Source organism: Trachinotus anak, unplaced genomic scaffold (genome assembly GCF_046630095.1).
Source record: "Trachinotus anak isolate AG129_WGS33_773 ecotype Australia unplaced genomic scaffold, CSIRO_AGI_Tana_v1 ptg000016l, whole genome shotgun sequence".
Classification (NCBI taxonomy): Eukaryota; Metazoa; Chordata; class Actinopteri; order Carangiformes; family Carangidae; genus Trachinotus; species Trachinotus anak.
The window spans coordinates 24,004,044-24,025,138 of NW_027273867.1; the positions used below are offsets into that span (position 1 = coordinate 24,004,044).

Below are 21,095 nucleotides of genomic sequence, written 5' to 3' on the forward strand. Positions count from 1 at the left end.
CTAGTGAGTATCCTCAGTGAACTGTATCAGTCTCTGCAGCAGCTTCCAGCTGCAGCAGTCAGTTCAGTTTCTGTTCAGTAACTGAAGGAGGTTTTTGTACGACGCTTTTTCACTGTGTGTACGTATGGTCACTGTAGTAAGGGGCATCACACAGACAGTGATAAACTCCTGCATCTTCAGGCTGGACTCTAAAGATGATCAGAGAATGTTCACCTGAAAACTCACTGCCACTGAAACGATCTGAAACTCCAGAGTGACGGGTGTAAGTATCTTTCATCAGGAGTTTAGGAGCTTCTCCAGGTTTCTGAATGTACCAGCTTATCTTACAGGAATGAAATATTTTGACTCTGCAATAGATATAGGCAGTCTGTCCCAGAACAGTGGCCCGAGCTCCAGGATACTGATAAATAGGGGCATCTCCTGATGAACCTGGAAAACATGTAAAATAGAAGAAAGATTATTGAGACAAATCCAGCTTGGAGAAAGATGATCAACATACAAACAGAAGAGGATCATTTCTTTAACATGGAGAATAGATGAAGAAGGTCAATGCTGCTTGTTTCAGTCTTTCTCCATCACAGCAGAACATCATTGTGTGAACCTGGCTGCATCCTGAAGCCAAGTTTTCAGAAGAGAGTCTCACCCTGAACAAGGAGCCCCAGGGCGACCAGCAGTAGAGTCAGAGACATCATCATTGCGCTGCTGGCGTGTCGGTGGCTCTGAAAGGCCTGGACAGCCACTGATCAACACTGGCCTCTTAACAGCTGGAAGCGGAGAGGGAGGACGCATATGCAAACACACAGAGTCAGTGACCTGTAGCTGTCCTCAACGTATCATCATGTTTCCAGTCAGTACTGTTGAAATTATCCATGGTGTAATTGATCAGGAAAATAAGAACTGTTTGGTTTGTATTGGTAGCTCCCGTGCTGTTGATTCTGATAAATGATTAAAGCCTATTGACTACCCAGAAAAGTTGCATTTTTCATTTTTATTCAAGTAGCATACATTTTGCGTTTTACCCTAACCCTAACCTTATTTTACCAAAATTTTATATTTTTACAGTAAAACTGTTTCTTAACCTGCATATCATAACAGTAGAGTTATGTACTGTGTCTTGATTTAGGGTAATTCAAATGTGTCTACAATTGTGATTATGATTTTGGATTTTATGTTTTATTGCAAAATACATTCTGGTATTTGTGGCTGCTATCATTTCTCACATCAGCTACCAAATTATTACAAACAGATTTTTTTGGGAAATTTTGGTGAGTTTGTTTCAAAGTCAGAGAGCCGTGTCTCTGTACAGTGAGAGGTTTTTGTACGACGGCTCAATGGGTTTGTATCACTGTGGTACACGTTCGGTGGAGGAACCAGACTGGAATTTGGAAGTAAGTTAATGTTTTGTATTTTTAATTAATTTGCTGCATTTTCATTTCCTTGCATTTTGAAATCACTAAAGAAATTTAAGAGGTTGTCACTACCACTTTTTTTTTTTCACATTTACATTCAGCGATTTAGTTTTTAGAATCCAAAAAGGGTTACCGGTATTCTGATTTTAGTTATTTTGAATTTGACAGCACCCTAGAATAAAGATAAATAATACATTTCAACTGTTACTTTTAATTTTTATCCTGAGAACTTGTAGATTTAGTTCAGTCTGACAAAGTCAGAGAGCCGTGTCTCTCAACAGTGAAAGGTTTTTGTATGATGGCTCAATGAGTTTGTATCACTGTTTGGTAGGGGAACCAGTCTAGATGTTGGAAGTAAGTTTCTGCATTGACTTTCTACATGTTTGCAGCAGATAAAATGATTTTGTTTTATTTATATCAATTTCAGTATTTAAGTTTTTATTTCCCCTCCTTTATCACGGAGGTGAAGCAGCTTTACTAAACTTTCCCATACACAGTCCTGTTCTGCTGAAATTTGAGTTGAACCATAGAAAAGACAAAACTTTAATTCTGTTATAAATATCCTTTATGAATGAAGAGACACTTTGTTCAATTGTATGAAAAAGTTTCAACTGTAGTTTAAAATGCTTTTTAAACAATGGTTGAATTCCACATGAAGAACATTTGATAGTTGTCAGAATATTTTATGTATTTGTTTTGGTTTCCCCTGAAAAACTAATGTCATGTTAACATCAGATTGTTTATGATTGTTAGGAATTTTTTTTTTTTAATTTGCCAAATCTTGTGTTTCCAATGTAATTTGATATATTTCAGGTCAAACTGTATGATGATTGTCTCTGTGCTAATGTGCATGAGAGGCTTCTTAAAGGGAAGTGAAACAATGTGTGTGAGTGACTGGTGGAGCAGAAAAAACATCATGTGTGCTCCCTGTCCTCTAAGCTGACTGGTCTCTCCTAGGTGATACTCGTCCCTCCCTGACGGTGCTGCCTCCCTCCAACGAGAAGTCGATAGGGGGTAGAGTTACATTGGTGTGCCTAGCCAACAAGGGCTTCCCCTCAGACTGGACTCTGGCCTGGAAGGTGGATGGCAGCCGGATCAGCAGCTGTAGCTGGGAGGAGAGTTGTAGCCCCGGGGTGCTGGGGAATGACGGCCTCTACAGCTGGAGCAGCACCCTGAGGCTCCCTGCAGACCAGTGGAAGAAGCTGGACTCTGTGACCTGTGAGGCCATCAGGGGCTACCAGACTCTGGTCTCAGAGACACTGAAGAGAGAACAGTGCTCCTAGTCCTGACCTGAGTTACTGGGACTCTACTACTGGTTTTACTCTGCTATAGTGCTCACTGTGTCTGTCTGTCTCTTTCTTTTACTCATTCTCTAATTCTGTGATTCATTATAAGGTTTTGTTGCTTTATGTATTTTTTCTGTATTTCAATAAAGACGTTTTCATCACATCAGCTGATTTTGTGTATGTTATCATAAAAACAATGAATTGAGTTCCATCAGATCTAGTGAGATTGAACTCAAATGAGTGTAAGATAAAAAAAAAAAGGTAGAAACGTCTTAAAAAACGGTAAGTTCATGTAAAGCTCCTGCAACACCTGATAATTTGTGGATAAAATCCTAAAAAGATCATTATCATAATAAGTTCCTTCCTGCCATGACAGAAAAAACATCGTACTTTGTTGCAGCTGCATTGAAGTTTTTGCAATGACACAAACTGCTTCATTACACTTTCTGAAAATATATTTTTTGGTAGGTAACAGATATTTCAAGTAAAATCAGTTGTACAGTCTGTGTCTTACCAGTGAAGTGAGTCATTGGCAGAAACTTTTAGAAGTTTCCAGAAAGTGTAAAGAAGAAATGTAGAAAGACACAGAAGAATGAGCTGCATTAGAATCATGACACAGGATTTTATCAGCAGTTTATATCATCAAAGCATCAGTCTCAGAAATCTGGTGTCAACATTTATCATCACTTATATTTATATTTATTCATTTTGCAGATGCTTTTACCTAAAGTGTGCAGTAGGAGACGTATGTGCTACTGTAAGTCCAATATCTATTTAATGAGTGCAAGCATGTCAAGAAAATAAGTAAATTGAAATGGTAAGTGCTAGTTAGGCATGTTAGGGTATTAAAGGTGTTAGGAGAGGAGGAAGAGATGAGTGTTCAAGAGATTCTTGATGGTAGAGTGGGATGCCCTGCTCTGATGGTATTCAGTAGCTTGTTCAGTCATCAAGGAACCACATATGAGAACAGTCTGGACTGAGAATGCCTTATGTGCAGGGATTTCAATGCCAGATGATATTCATTGGAGGAACACAGTGGAGGAGAAGGAGCATAAGGCTGAATGATTTAGTTCATGTAGATGGGTGCAGACCCAGAAGTCACTTTGGATGCATTAGTTACTTGAATTTGTTTCAGGCAGCCACGGGTAGCCAGTGTAAGTTGATGAGTAGCAGAGTGACGTGCACTTTTTGGAAATGCTGCTGCATTCTGGGGTTTCACTGTCCATGAAGGGAGGCCCTCCACAGGGGCATTTCAGTAGTGAAGGCAAGAGATAACCACTGATTTTTCTGATGTTGTAAAGAACAAAATGGAATGACCGGAAGATGGACGCAACATGGCCAGAGAAGGATAGCTGGTCAGATAAAGAGGCAATTTTGATCAATATCGTGACAGAGAGAAGAATTGGCTGGAATGAGAAGTTCAGTCTTAGAGAGGTGTCATTAAAGTTCATCCGTGTGGATATGTCAAGAGAGACAGGCTGAGATCCACACAGAGACTGTGGGTCCATCTGGTGGGAATAATAGGTATAGTTGTGTGTCGTCTGCATAACAGTGATATGAGAATTGGACCCAGAGTCCCAGTACCAGTACCAGTACCAGTATCGATGCTTGGGCCAATCCTGTGTTTTATTGTGAAGTCAAACCTTTTTAAAGTCTCAACAAATTAGTGTTAATGTGTTGTTACGGCATTGATTTAACTACATTTCATCGACACATAATGTAGTTTGTTCTCACTTTAGATATTTTGTTTAATATCCCTTATCAATGATCATTATGCTGTATCTCACTGTTCTATAGATAGTATTTCCTGGCAGTTTTCTATTATATGTACTTCACTCTCAAACTTCTGAGGTGTATGTGTTTCAGTGCAGCTGTTGAGTCGGATCAGTTCCTCTGCAGCTGAGGGAGGTTTTTTTATGATGTGGTATCACTGTGGGTACGATTGGCTTCAATCCTGCTGACAGTGATAAAGTCCTGTATCTTCAGTCTGGACTCCAGTGATAATCAGAGTGAAGTCATTTCCAAATTGCCAACCACTAAAACGATATGAGACTCCAGAGTGACGAGTTGAAGCTGAATAAATCAGGAGTTTGAGGAGATTCTCAAGATTTCTGTAGGTACCAGTCTTCCTCATTGCTAACATATGAACTAACATTACACCTGATAGAGACAGTCTGTCCTGAAACAACAGACTGAGATCCAGCAGACTGAGTCAGGATGATTTATTCTGCTGAACCTGGAAAACATGTAAAAAGAGTAGAAGGGTTATTGAGACAAATCCAGCTTGGAGAAAGATGATCAACATCCAAACAGAAGAGGATAATTTCTTTGTCATGGAGAATAGATGAAGAACGTCAGTGCTGCTTGTTTCAGTCTTTCTCCATCACAGCAGAACATCATTGTGATGAACCTGGTTGCATCCTGAAGCCAAGTTTTCAGAAGAGAGTCTCACCCTGAACAAGGAGCCCCAGGGTGACCAGCAGTAGAGTCAGAGACATCATCATTGTGCTGCCGGCGTGTCAGTGGCTCTGAAAGGCCTGGACAGCCACTGATCAACACTGGCCTCTTAACAGCTGGGAGCAGAGAGGGAGGACACATATGCAAACACACAGAGTCAGTCAACTGTAGCTGTCCTCAACATATTGTCATGTTTCCCATCAATATTGAGAGAGATGACTTGAAAGCAAATATAACAAAAAAAATATATGAATGGCAAAAATCAGGGGTAGAAAATATATTTTTATTTCCACCAAGCATAAACATTTTCTCTTATCCAACTAAGAAAAAAAACAGTGTGTTAGCCCACCAGCAAAGTGCCAGATCCAGCTTTGATTTTCAGTATTTTACCAAGTTTATTTTTGATTTTTCAGACGATAGAGAATAAGGGAGAATAAATGAAAAATAATAAGTCTAAGGCTGAGGACCAGACCCAATACTGGTCTGGGTTTTCTGAGATGGAGCTGCTAAAGGGCTCCAGCTGGACTTGCAGAGGCAACTCGATGGGTTCATAATGTTACATGTCTGCTTTCATTAGTGACAAGATAACTGTAGCTAATACTCTTTTGCAGACATTATGAATTTATTTGGTAAATGTTGCTATTGCTAGCTGGCTTAGTGCTAGCATTGCTGTGGAGTATATCAAGGCAATGCTAGCGTGGGCTAATGGTTGTAACTGGACTGTTTTTCTTTGTTGACTCTTGTTTAAACAAGGTAACGTTGTTCAATTGTTCTTGTTGAGTGTTTACAGTTCACTTTAATCAGGCTTCGTGACACATTGGTGAGAACACAGAGGAAGGTGGGGGTTGTGGCCAAAGGTAGGCGTGGCAGACGAAGCTTTTGTTTTGGTCCAAGATGCTGGTGGTCTAATGTGACATCTAGTGGCAATGAATAGCATATATATAAACTCTAACCAGCTTCTATCAGATGGTTTTTTTTGCTCCACCAGTCACTCACTCACACATTGTTTCACTTCCCTTTAAGAAGCCTCTCATGCACATCAGCACAGAGACAATCATCAGACACTTTGACCTGAAATACATCAAACTACACTGGAAACACAAGAAGCTGATTCAGTAAAAATATGATTTTGTTTCTCTCCAAAATCAGCAGAAATCTTAAAATTATAGTCAATATTCCAGTACACTGATTGATCCATTTATAAACAGCATGATCAGAGAGATCAGGCCCCTTTTGGAGTCAGTCAGAGCATTTCCATAGAGAGCCACTTTGCATCAGCAGCACCATGCTCCAGTGCTCTGGGAGAGTTTATAGTCCTGACAGTTGAAGACTGGATGACTGACAGCTGTCCTTCATCACAACAGAAGACACACAAATCCTCCTCATCAAAAACATGACTTTGATCTCCGTCCTCATCTGGACTCTCCTCTGCTGCTGCTTCACAGGTAAAGTCCAGAGAATCAAACTCCTCTCCTCTATCAACATCCGTCCCTCTGAAATGAAGCCGACAAAACCATGACTCTGCTTTATGTTTGTGTCTCTGTGTCCTCAGAGTCCAAAGACCAGGTCACAGTGACTCAGTCTGGAGCAGTGAGCTCTGCTCTGGGAGCCTCCATCGCCATCACATGTGGAACTGGTCAGAATGTTTATGTTTATGACAACAAGCACCGTTTATCCTGGTACCAACAGAGAGATGGAGAAAAACCTAAACTGCTTATTTACTATGCTACCACTCGAGCATCAGGGATTCCAGATCGTTTTACAGGCAGTGGATCAAACTCTGACTTCACTCTGACCATCAGTGGAGTCCAGGCTGAAGATGCAGCAGTTTACTACTGTAACGGTGAATTTGATGCCAGCCGCTGGGTTCTGTTCACACAGTGAAAAAGCGTCGTACATAAACCTCCCTCATTCAAACTGAACAGAAACTGAACTGACTGCTGCAGTTGGAAGCAGCTGCAGAGACTGATACAGTTCAATGAGAACACACACACACACACACACATACACACACACACCTACACACACACACACACACACACACACAGACACACACACACACACACAATACGAACAGTAAAGGTATACTTTTACAAATATTGTCTGTTTATCCAAAACCTCAATTAGATTTTTTAACTGCACACCTGGCTCCAGTCTACCTGCAGATCTCACAACATGGATTTTATCGATAATTTCAACCTGTTCTGGGATCGCTGGTCTCTTTTCAAGAGAGATGGGGTTCATCCCAGTAAGTGTGGCAGCCAAATGCTGTCCGCAAATATACATTAATACATTAATAATCTCAGGACCCTGTGCACACACACACATCACCAGCTTTTAATTCACAGCACAAGAAAACCTCCCCAGTGACTTTCAACATGGCACTTTTAAATGTTAGGTCTCTTTTAAACAAGACTTTTCTCATTAATAATCTGATCCTAGATAATAATATTGATTGCTTGTTTTTCACTGAGATTTGGCTTATTACAAATGGACCAGTTACCCTCATTGAAACCACACCACCAAACTACAGTTTTTCACATTCCTCCAGGACTAGTCAAAAGGACGTAAAAACATTTTGTCAACATCACTGGGTTTTAAAGATGTTACATTTGATGAATACAGTTCCTTTGAACATCATTCTATTGTTTTTAGCAGTCCTCCTATACTGTGTATGTGTGTTTACAGGCCACCCAAACAATCCTCAACTTTTATCACAGAATTCTCAGAAATACTTTCAATCATTCACACCAACTACAACAGTGTTATTATTTTAGGTGATTTTAATCTGCATGTTGATAATCAGTCAGACTCATTTGCCTTAGATTTTTTTAATTTACTAAACTGTATGGATTTTATACAGCATGTTACACAGCCCACAACAGAGGCCACACACTAGACCTGGTAATAACACATGGCCTGTCTGCAAACATATCCTCCACTGTAGATGTAGGAATTTCTGACCCCATCTGTGTCTTTTTTACTGTTAATGGTTTTGTGCAACAGGATATTCCAGAGCGAACAGTCAGGAAACGCCATCTTACTGCTCAAGTGGCTGCAAATTTTATTGAGCTTCCTGCAGACTATTTACCTGTCTTGTGATTTTATTGTAGATAGTTTTCACAGTAAACTTAAATCAACCCTTGACACAGTGGCCCCAGTAAAACTGAAAAAGGTCACTATTGATCCAACACCACCATGGAGAAAGGAACAAATCAGACAATTAAAGAAAAAATGTTGAATAGCAGAAAGAAGATGCAGAAAGAACAAACTTACAGTTAATTATCAAATCTACCGTGAACAACTGAATATCTACAATAAAGCTATCAGACAAGCAAGACAAGCATATTTTTCAAAACTGAGAAGTGAGAACTAGAGCGACCCAAAAATCCTTTTCTCAACTATTGATCATTTAATTAACCCTGTTTTTAATCAATCTAGGACTATATCAACAATTCTAAATGTAAAAAAATTGCAGCCCACTTCAGTAATAAAATAGCTACAATTAGGTCAAACTTACTTTGTTTTTATCTGAGGAAACACTAGAGAAATTTGTCCTGGTTGATGCGGAGATGCTTGGTGAAGTTATCTCACACTTAAAACCAGAAACCTGTGTTTTAGATCCCATTCCCACATCCTTCTTTAAAACAATTCATGGCTTTTTAGATGAACATGTTCTTAATATTGTAAATTACTCCCTTCAGATGGGTGTTTTTCCCACTGCTTTGAAGACTGCCATGGTCAAACCCCTCTTGAAGTGAAATAATTTAGATGTCTCACTCCCCAGGAGCTGCAGACCAGTGTCCAACCTGCCATTTTTAAGCAAAATTTTAGAGAAACTTTAATCAGTTGAATTACTTTATTAAGTCAAACAATATTTTTGAACAGTACCAGTCCGGTTTTCGAGCCAATCACAGCACAGAGACTGCACTGGTCAAGGTTTTAAATGACCTTAGACATAATATGGACATGAAAAAACTCTCTGTGCTAGTGATGCTGGATCTTACTGCTGCTTTTGACACAGTAGATCACTCAATTCTTTTAAATAGACTTCACAAGCTGGTTGGCATCTCGGGTGCCGTTTTTAATTGGTTCATTGGTGATCTTACAGAGAGAAAATTTTACGTGAGCATGGATGAATGTACATCAAAAAGCTATGAAGTGGATTATGGTGTCCCCCAAGGCTCAATTTCCATCTCTTTTTAATTTATACATGATGCCTTTTAGAAATGTCATCAGGAGGCATGGTATAAACTTCCATAGTTACGCTGATGACACACAGCTGTACACTGCCGTGTCTCCTGATGACTCAGGGCCAATTGATGCCCTTTTCAACTGTATTTGAGATATTAAGTCATGGATGGCAGAGAACTTTCTCCAGCTCAACCAGAATAAAACAGAGGTCTTAATTATCGGTCCTGAGGATCAGAAGTAGAAACTCAATGACAAACTTCAAACATTTGCACTTCAACCTAGTCAGCAAGTGGAAAATCTTGGTGTTTTATTTGACCCTGATCTTAACTTTGAACCACACATTAGGACAATAACTAAAACAGCATTTTATCAGAACATCGCCAGAGTGCAACCATTTCTCTCCCGAGCCAACACAGAGTCACTAATCCATGCTTTTATTTCCAGCAGAATAGATTACTGTAATGTTCTATTTTCTGGTCTTCTTAAGAAAAATATAGCTCAACTGCGGTTACTACAAAACTCAGCTGCATGTATGCTGACGAAGACCAGAAAGAGAGCACACATTACACCAATTTTAAAATCTCTGCATTGGCTGCCTGTGTCCTTCAGGATTGATTTTAATATCATTTTACTAGTTTACAAAGCTCTTAATGGTTTTAGTTCTACTTATCTGTCAGATTTGCTTCTATCTTATGAGCCCTCGAGAACCCTCAGGTCTTCTGGTAGCGGCCTTTTAATCATCCCAAAAGTTAGAACAAAAACTCATGGTGAGGCAGCCTTTCAGTATTATGGCCTTCAGTATTCAGTATTCTTTTGCTGTTTCATTGTACATCATCTATGTAAAGCACTTTGTGCTACATTTTATTGTATGAAAAGTGCTTTACAAATAAAGTATGATTGATTTATTGATTGTGTGTGTGTGTCTGTGTGTCCTCAGTGAACTGTATCAGTCACTTCAGTTTCTGTTCAGTGACTGAGGGAGGTTTTTGTACGACACTTTTTCACTGTGTGAACACCCCCTGACTGTTGATGTAATGTTCACTCTGACAGTAGTAAACTGCTGCATCTTCAGCCTGGACTCCACTGATGGTCAGAGTGAAGTCAGAGTTTGATCCACTGCCTGTAAAACGAGCTGGAATCCCTGATGCTCCAGTGGTAGCATCATAAATAAGCAGTTTAGGTTTTTCTCCATCTTTCTGTTGGTACCAGGCTAAGAGGTGCTGGTTGTTCCAAAAATTAACTTCTGGATTGACCCTACATGTGATGGTGACGGAGGCTCCCAGAGCAGAGCTCACTGCTCCAGACTGAGTCACTGTGACCTGTCCTCTGGACTCTGAGGACACAGAGACACAAACATAAAGCAGAGTCATGGTTTTGTCGGCTTCATTTCAGAGGGACGGATGTTGATAGAGGAGAGGAGTTTGATTCTCTGGACTTTACCTGTGAAGCAGCAGCAGAGGAGAGTCCAGATGAGGACGGAGATCAAAGTCATGTTTTTGATGAGGAGGATTTGTGTGTCTTCTGTTGTGATGAAGGACAGCTGTCAGTCATCCAGTCTTCAACTGTCAGGACTATAAACTCTCCCAGAGCACTGGAGCATGGTGCTGCTGATGCAAAGTGGCTCTCTATGGAAATGCTCTGACTGACTCCAACAGACCTCCACAAGATCTTGATTAACATTTACATGAGACAAATACTTGGAATTTAACTACATTACCTGAGTTTGGTGAAATGTGGATTCTAAACAATGTACAGGATTTTCTCCATGTTCAGAACACACTGTAAAAAAGAACATGCTGGTTCAACTTAAAATAATTTGTAACCTGGCTGCCTTAAAACATTGAGTGAGGTAAGCTATGAAACTTCAGTTGTTTGGACATATATCCGAGTTCCTTTAACTTAGAATAAATAGTTGGGGTGACAAAACTGAAGCAGATAAAACAGTACCATCAACTGTAATTTAAGTTTAATCAACAAGATATTATAGTGACACCAACAAGAGTTTCTAAGTACAAACCTAAATTCTAGTTGAGACAACATACAATGTTCGATAAAACCAACAGACTTGTATTGGTATCTTGAGTTGCAAACATGAAAATTAAAGTTGTTTTAACTAAGCATCTTGTTAAAGTAACTTTTGATTTGTGATTGTGCAAATATTGTAATAAAAGTTGGCTCAACTAAGCATTTTGTTGGACTAACTTGTCTTTTTAAGGCAGCCAGGTTACTTTTTCAGGAAGAGTTCATCGTAGTTGCAATGTTAAGTTCATCCGAAAAATTGAACTGAGTAATGTACCCACATAACCCGAGTTTCTCTTTCAAACAGTACTACATAGAAATGATCGTTCATCAAAATCCAAAAACATTCAGAATACTATTTTAATAAATTTCAGAACTGACAGTGACCTTTTTGGTACGAGCCTTATGTTATAACACTTCCATGGCTGAAAATATGACAAATGTCACATATTTAACATGTTTTCACATTTTCACACATTTATTTTTTAAATCACTGTACAGAACAGTTTAAAAACAGTTTCTGCACTTTATCTTTTTAACATAGGCCCTGTGTTGAGTGACCTAAAGATGTGATGTGTATATTGGCATGGTGCTGCTTTGACGGACTTGCCACTACACTTTGCCTTGAAGCATGTACTTTGGCTGAACAACTTCCACTACCAATGCCCATGAAAACTTTTTGTTTGAGCTCAAATGTATACTTCGGTCTTTTGGGATAGTCTATGTTCAGGCAGTAAAGAAGACCCATCAGTGTAGCAAAGGCATTAGCAATATTTCTTCTGCTCATGCAGAATGATCTGCTCCTCCAGTACAACAGCAACATCAACGATCTCTTTTGCCAGCAACTCTTCCTTGCTTCCACCTTCCTCTACAACAATGAGAAAGCCAACGCCCACTCCTTTTACAGCCTCCTCTGCCGAACTGGAGGTCTAAAGAACATAATGAAGTATTCAGTAATTAAGCATGTATCGTCTCTATTATCAGTCCTATTATAATTATTGTAGCGATTTTAACTTTAGGTGTTACAAGCTATTTGGTTTATAAATAAGAATAAACAAATAAGCTTAAAAAAAGGGGGGGGGGGGGGGGGGTAAATTCATCAATAGAATGAATAGTATTTAAAAAGAGGTTAAAAGACTTTAATATTACATGATGCAATAAGTTTGGAATCTCATGTGTTTATTGTTTACCTACCTGTTAACCTACCTGTTAACCTACCTGTTAACCTACCTGTTAACCTGCCTGTTTTAAGAGTGCTGGAGATGTTGTGATAATGATTTATTTGTATACAGTAAGAGATTCATATGTATGATTTTGATTGGTTTATTTATGAGCCAATGACAGTCCAGATCAAAGGGCGGGAAGAGAAGGATGCTGGGAGTGAGAGGCAGAGACGACGGGGCCGGAGGATGTACGCACCGGTTGAGGACGTTGTGTTTTTAGGCCGTAAAGTCTAATATTTACAGTTTTATTTACTTCTGCCATCATAAGGGGAAAGTGTGCGACCAGGACTCTTTCTGTTACCTGCTGGTGGTATTAATCAGTGCGAGTGGACAACTCATCTGGGAAGTATGATTATTATGGCTGCGTCATCGGCTAGCGCTTTAGAATGGACTTCGTGGGATGCCAGCAGCAAGCTAACTCTGATAGCGAAGTTTTGCTATCAGAGGGGGACGAGGACTCAACGGAGCCGGACTGGTTGCGAGCGGAGGACTTGGTCAACATCGTCGGCTGTGTGACTCCTCAGGTGTGTGTGGGTGATGCTGTGTCTGTCCTCTCATCTCCTGTACCTGCGGTCAGGTACCTGTTTTATTTCACCTGCGGGTAAAACAGCCGTTGGTTTTAGGCTACACCACTCATGAGCAACGTTCAGGCCTATTAAAGCCAGGATGGCAAAGGGGCGCTACATTATTATTATAAGTTTCATTAATAGTCTGATTTGTCTTTATATGATCCTACATTCTGTCTGTGTCTTTTCTCCTGCCCTGACTTGACTTGACTGTACTAAACTTTTACTATACTATGTTGGGAAAGACACAATGACAACAAAGACAACATTATGCTACATTCTGCAAAACACCAAATGACAAGGTGCCATTTAACCTAAATAGTAAAATCCTACTCCAAGACCCCTTGATATTAATTATTAGACAATATTTCAAAGTAATTTATTGTTAGTCAAGTACAGGCTGTATCCCTGTTCCCAGAATCAGAACAATGGAGATACACATTGAAACACATGTGCCTAGTTTTGTACTTGGCATTTAAGGAAAAGACCATAATTATGGCCATGATAAGGCATGTTTATTATGTGTGTATGTTTTGGAAAACTGCTGTCACAAAAGCATAAGTTATAACAGTCTTTGGCTATATAGAATATGCCACTAGTAAGTACAGTTAGTGTCATAAATAAATTGCTTTGGTTTTAAAGCCACAAACTTTGTTTTACTAGTGGTGATCCAGATATGATAGACTGAATTTGGCGTAAAAATGCTGCAAAAGACAAGTAGAATAGATTTTTAAAAAAACATGTGAACATTTTCCTAAGTGTAAATATCATATGGCTTGAAATAGACATACTGTTCATAAACTTCATGTGATTATACAGTGTGAGAATCTTTTTTTTTCTTTTGAGTTTAAAGCTACTTAATCCAAACATAAACCAAATGGCTAACCAAATTTCAAAACTTAAATCTGGACTTGCCATCAAACTGACAGAAAGCACTTTCAGTAGCTTGACTAACACTAGACAATTATTAAATGTTTGTTCTGACGCTGTCAAAGGTTTGTAAAGATGGCAGGGAAACAGTCTCATGCTTTCAATTATGTCTGGAAAAGATTTTAAAATGCAGTTTTTTCATCTATGACTCCAGCATTTTTAACAAGTATAGAAATATCAATCCAGTAGTAGGTAAGTGCATTAACTGTGTCACAACTGAATGAAAACCATGTTAAAATGACACTAATTTAGCCTTCTGTCTTACATTAATTAACAAATTGTTTTTCAATGTGATAGGAGTTTCCCATGCAACAATGAAATCAGCTCACTCACACACCTTGCAGACACAGATGAAATTGATAGGATCCTCCTTCAGATAGTGTGGAAGTCCAAGCAAAGCAGCTGCTCTTCTCTTCTGGTTTGAAGTCTAAAACATAAGATCAAAAACAACAATGGTAAATTGTGACAAATGTAGCAATTAAAAGCAGAAGTAGAATAAGTCTTAACTGCACCTTAATTCAATGCAAGTCCTAAAAAAGGTTATCAAGACAAAACAACACTATGGTAAAAACTGCAAAACAATATTAACAGTATTACTTAAGGATAGGGGAGTTGTATGATTTGTTAGGAAAAAGGGTAGAACTACTTAAATACTTTGTGATGGTTTTTCTGATTGAATTTTATGTTCTCACTTACTGGGGCTGGATGAGTCATGAAGGATTTGTACTGTGTAAACAATCACTCACTATTCATCGTATAGACCACTATATAGTGTGGTGAGCATTTAGTATTGTTGTCCAAATGTCTACTATGAATTATTACACAAGAAATAGTAGACTCAAAATGTCCCATGACTGATTGGACAATAATAAGCACAAGTGCAAGTGTCCGATCAAGGTTTGCCAACTAATAGCTAAAATACTATCATGCAAGGCACAGACAGTGAAAAAAAACCCATCTGTGCTTGCATGCCAGATGAATAGAATGATTCTCCTCTGCTGCTGTTTCACAGGTAAAGTCCAGACAATCAAACTCCTCTCCTCTATCAACATCCATCCTTCTGAAATGAAGCCGACAAAACCATGACTCTGCTTTATGTTTGTGTCTCTGTGTCCTCAGAGTCCAGAGGACAGGTCACAGTGAACAGTCAGCATGTGAACAGTCAGGAGGTGTTCGCACAGTGAAAAAGTGTCGCACAAAAACCTCCCTCAGTCACTGAACAGAAACTTAACTGACTGATACAGTTCACTGAGGACACACACACATACACACACACACACACACACACTGAAGTTAGAGGATAAGGGAATCAACTATAAAAATGACCTCAGACGTGAGTTTTTTAATGATAAAAAGAACAAATAAGAAACTGCAGCATCCTACTGTCTTTTCCTTTTCTTTTCTTTGATGTGGATGTGACTGAGATCATTTCAACCACAGATATCGTCCTCAGGTGAAGAAGTGAACATACACACATATATATGATGGACTTGTGATTAAAGGTCACGTCATCATGTCTATTATGGTCAAAAGTAAATATACAGAGTGTCAACATGTTACAGTGTCTTTAAACCTTGATCCTTCCACTAAAGCAGTCCCAAGTTCCAGGTCCCAGCACAGACCCTCACAGACCAGGTGTGATCCGCCCACATCCAGGTCTCTGTGATCACATGATGACAATAACATTACACAGGTGTCATCAGCCTCTAACCTGACTGAACATGTCTGACATCATAGGTCTCATTTCAGCTCGTTGTTGAAATGTGATGTCAGTCATGTTCACATGATGTTATAAACAAATCCCATCAATCCACCAGTGAATGGAACTAACTAACAAGTCTTGTCTGTGTATCCAAAACCTGAATGACATCTTTAGATTTGCTGTAGAGCTCCATTGCTGTCTGTTAATTATTAAAAAAACATGAGTGAGCCACACTGTTACACTGAGTGACATGTTCCTGGATTTCAATAAAATAATGGAGCTGTAGTTTATTTAGAAACAGCTCCATAGACTAATAACAGCAAAGATATTCATGGTACCTGGTTGAGGGAGTGTCCGCACCACACAGTTCTTCACTTTCCCCATTTAGATCCTGTGTCATGCTGTCAGTTTATGTTGTCCACCCTGAAGAAAGCCTCTAACACCCTGAGCCTCAGCTGCTGAGAAGTCCAGGTGGTCCTCACTACAAAGTTCCTCCTGGTCTCTCTTGAGAGGGACGGATGTTAGAGGAGTTTGATTCTCTGGACTTTACCTGTGAAGTCAACACGCTCTCACCCCAAACTCGTCACAGTCACTTGGTCAGGACCTCCTGGTGTCACTTTTGAACTCCTTTAGCATCATTTTTAATCATGCAGTTTATCTGATACAAATACAGACTGTGCTTTGTTGAGAGTTGACGCATGAATCAAACAGACCAAAGCCTTTTGTCAGAGACGTATATGAGCTGAGACAACATCATGGTTTTAAAGTCACACTGAACTTTTTCTGTATTAAACCACACCACAATCTTTCTCCAACATTAACCAAGTGCTGTGAGTTTCTAAATGAATTTAGTAATGCTGTACTGTTTTATTTCATGTTCAACAATGAAGCTAAAGGTTCCTGACCAAACGTCCATATGTGATGAGCTGGGAGTGAGAACATGTAGGTGAAGCAGCAGCAGAGTCAAATACTTTTATTTCAATATTAATCTATATAATCGAAAAATATACAGTCTGGGATTTTGTGGCTATTGTCATTTCTCACATCAGCTGTTGAAATATCACAAACAGACTCATTTTGGTGAGTTTGTTTGTTTCAAAGTCAGAGAGCCGTGTCTCTGTACAGTGAGAGGTTTTTGTACGACGGCTCAATGAGTTTGTATCACTGTGGTACACGTTCGGTGGAGGAACCAGACTGGATGTTGGAAGTAAGTTAATGTTTTTTAACATTTTTATTTAAGGAGCTGTTTTTCATTTTATTTCTATTACATTCAGCAAACCAGGAAAAAAAGTTACCTTTACATGTCAATTTAAAGTTTTAAAAGAAAACTTTTGCAACTTGAGACAAAGTTTGTTTTAACAGTAGAAATTGTAAAAACTCATGATAATGAAAATTAAACACTGAGGCAGAGAAAATCCTCATTTCTAAATTTAACACTAAAGCAGCATCTTGAGGGTTTGTAGATTTAGTTTGTTTCAAAGTCAGAGAGCCGTGTCTCTGTACAGTGAGAGGTTTTTGTACGACGATGAGTTTGTATCACTGTGGTGGACTTTTGGTGGAGGAACCAGACTGGATGTTGGAAGTAAGTTTCTGATCAAATATTAAATATTGTCTGATGAGTTCAGGTTCTAATCTCTGTGTCTGAACATCTGTAGGAGATATAATTTTCCATGAGGTCGATCTAAACCACTTTAAAATCTCTGTTATTGTTCATTTCTCCTCTTCAACTGTGAAGCTGAACTTGAAGCAGATTCACTGAATTTTTCTTTACATGTTGCAGTTAATTTGTGAACGTGAACAATTTGAGCTGCAGCAACAATCCTGCAGTCCTCTTTAAAGTTTAAACTTGTTAGAAATTGAGCTAAAATAATATAGAACTGAAATTTTCTGAATTTAATAGTTACTTCTGGTAATAATTTTTTTTTAATCTGTGTCAAATTTTTAAATATGGCTGTCAGTAATTATGTGATATTTTGGCGTTTATCACTAGATCTGATTTAACTGTTTTGCTCTTGATAGTTTTATCAGTAAATGTATTTCACTATAAATGAATCAGGACTTTGAAGAAATTCATGAAAAACTGAAAAAGTTTCCAAACAGTATTTTATTCTTTCCATTAAATTGTGTAATATAAACTACAGTAAAACGTAATAATTAAAATGTAAAATCAGCTTCTTGTGTTTCCAGTGTAGTTTGATGTATTTCAGGTCAAAGTGTCTGATGATTGTCTCTGTGCTGATGTGCATGAGAGGCTTCTTAAAGGGAAGTGAAACAATGTGTGAGTGAGTGACTGGTGGAGCAGAAAAACCATCTGACAGAAACTCCTTAAAGGAGAAAATCAAGTCTCACACAATAACGGTGTCCAAGTGTCTGCTGTTTGACAGCTGTGTGCTCCCTGTCCTCTAAGCTGATTGGTGTCTCCTAGGTGATACCCGTCCCACCCTGACGGTGCTGCCCCCATCCCAAGAGGAGCTCCATCAGACGGAGGTCACGCTCATGTGCCTGGCCAACAAGGGCTTCCCCTCAGACTGGAGTCTGGCCTGGAAGGTGGGGGGCAGCAGGAGCAGCAGCAGCTGGGAGGAGAGCAGGAGCCCCGGGGTGCTGGGGAAGGACGGCCTCTACAGCTGGAGCAGCACCCTGAGGCTCCCTGCAGACCAGTGGGGGAAGCTGGACTCTGTGACCTGTGAGGCCACCCAGGGCTCCCAGACTCTGGTCTCAGAGACGCTGAGGAGAGACCAGTGTTCCCAGTCCTGACCTGACTCACTGGGACTCTGCTACTGGTTTTACTCTGCTCACTGTGACATTGTCTCTCTCTCTCTCTTTCTCATCTTCTATCTCTATGATATGTTTGCTGGTTTTTTCTAATGTTTGTAATTTCACTGTTTCAACAAAATAAAGATCTGTTCATCAAATAAATTCTGCTTCCATCTGTAGTTTTTATTACATCAGCAGGTGATTATGATACTTTCTCAGTGACATGAAATACAACTCAATTGATAACTCTAGTTATTTGCGGGTTGACTAATTTTCTTTTTTACCATATTTTGCTGAATTAACAAAATTGTCACTTCCATTCAAACACTGAGATCTTAAAGTGATAGTTATATGTTGTTTGAGGGACAGAAATCTGCTGAGTTGGATTTTCAGTAGCAGATATATAAAGTCAGGTATCATCTGCATAAAGAGCTATCCAGTAACTCTGGAACCATAAATGTGTCTCATTTCTTTGATAAACTGCTGTCAAATGTTAAAACAATCATTTTGTGCAATTAGTCTCATGTGTGTAGATGCCTTTGTAATCAACAAAAGTTCTTCTGATAAGTTAGATACTATTGTGCATGAATGATTTTAAAGACTATTTGAGATGTACCATGTCATAAGAATGAACTGATGTGGAAAAATGAATCATTAAAAGTGTAACATCATCTGTGTGAAACTCTCTTCTTGTCTTTGATGCACATTTTGAGTGAAAATTCAAATTTTGCACATTCTGATTATTTAGAATTTGAAAATAACACTTTTATCATTATAAGATTCTCTACATGACTTTTTCATTTCAGTTTAAATTTCTGTCATTTTAAACTGTGACTTTGGTGTTAACATTAACTGACATCACATCTACTCAGTGCGTTTGGCAGTATAACAAAAAAAATGTACATGTTTACTGGACAACTGTTACTGTCAAAAAGTGCTGTTTGTGTAGTGTGTTGTTCTTTGTATTTGGAAAAGGTAATGTCTTCATAATCTTTATGAATAAATTTAATAAATACAGTATTTCTATAGGCAACATTTCTTCCAAGATGAGAATATGTTGCAGTCAAACTCTAGTGTTTTAGTTTCTCTGCAGCTGTTCAGTCAGATCAGTTCCTCTGCAGCTGAGGGAGGTTTTTGTACAACGTTGTATCACTGTGTGAACGGGAAACTCTCACTCTGCTGACAGTAATAAACTCCTGCATCTTCAGCCTGAACTCCACTGATGGTCAGAGTGAAGTCAGTCCCACCTGATTTACTTATAATATATATATATATATATATATGTATATATATATATATATATATATATATATATATATATAAAAATCAAGAGTTTAGTAGTTTCTCCAGGTTTGTGAAGGTACCACTGCATATCATAGTCAACAGTTGAACTGGCTTTACATCTGATAGAGACTGTCTGACCTAAAACAACAGACTGAGATCCAGGAGACTGAGTCAGGATGATTTCTCCTGATGAACCTGGAAAACATGAAAAAGAGGAGAAGGGTTATTGAGACAAATCCAGCTTGGAGAAAGATGATCAACACCCAAACAGAAGAGGATCATTTCTTTAACATGGAGAATAGATGAAGAAGGTCAATGCTGCTTGTTTCAGTCTTTCTCCATCACAGCAGAAAATCATTGTGTGAACCTGGTTGTATCCTGAAGCCAAGTTTTCAGAAGAGAGTCTCACCCTGAACAAGGAGCCCCAGGGTGACCAGCAGGACAGTCAGAGACATCATCATTGTGCTGCCGGCGTGTCAGTGGCTCTGAAAGGCCTGGACAGCCACTGATCAACACTGGCCTCTTAACAGCTGGGAGCAGAGAGGGAGGACACATATGCAAACACACAGAGTCAGTGAACTGTAGCTGTCCTCAACATATCATCATGTTTCCCATCAGCGCTGAGAGAGGTGAATATTAAAATTATATATTGGTAGAAATTTTAATTTGATTTCCAACCAAGCAGCTCAACAAGCTGATATGAATTTTATGAAAAAAGATTTTTGAGGCTGATTAAATAGAACATTTTCTAGCAGGACTGGACTGGGACAAACTATCAGCCCTGGATTTTTATATTTAATAAATACATTTTCCACTAAGTGGATCTTAATGGGACTGGACTCCAGGGTAGTGTAGTATCTGAAGTTCTGTATGTTATGTTATGTGAATTTACGGGTTTGGTATGTTTAGCTAGGAGTCCCCTGGTCAAAAAGATTTAAGGGCCTTAGCCAGAAGACTCTAGGGTAAAAAGATTTAAGGGCCTTAGCTTAAAGGTCCTAGGTCAAAAGGTCTAGGCGTGGATGGGAGACTGATGACTCCCTCATCTTATGTAAGGAAGCCCTTTTTCTGTATTTACAGGAACCATATGTTTTACCTTAGGTTCACGAAAACAACCAACCAATCTATATAGATGGGGAGTTAGAGCAGTTATTCAGAGGAGATTCACACTGGCTTCGCCTCCTCTCTCAGGCAATCTCGAGTGCTTGATTTGATGCTGGACTTCCTTGTAATAAACCTCTTTATATACAAGCAAGACGGTGTCAGCGGAGTTT

The 21,095-nt window shown here is 39.1% G+C and overlaps 2 gene segments (V, D, J or C); both read left to right on the forward strand.

Moving 5' to 3' along the window:
- The first annotated feature begins 838 nt into the window (after positions 1-838).
- On the forward strand, positions 839-2,856 carry LOC139634198 (Ig kappa-b4 chain C region-like). The segment is given in 3 exon segments: positions 839-847; positions 1,313-1,388; positions 2,367-2,856. Coding segments are annotated over 3 exon segments (411 nt in total).
- A 3,624-nt stretch (positions 2,857-6,480) lies between these two features.
- On the forward strand, positions 6,481-19,211 carry LOC139634470 (Ig kappa chain V-III region MOPC 321-like). The segment is given in 4 exon segments: positions 6,481-6,597; positions 6,705-7,026; positions 16,959-16,993; positions 18,212-19,211. Coding segments are annotated over 4 exon segments (738 nt in total).
- Positions 19,212-21,095: the final 1,884 nt, after the last annotated feature.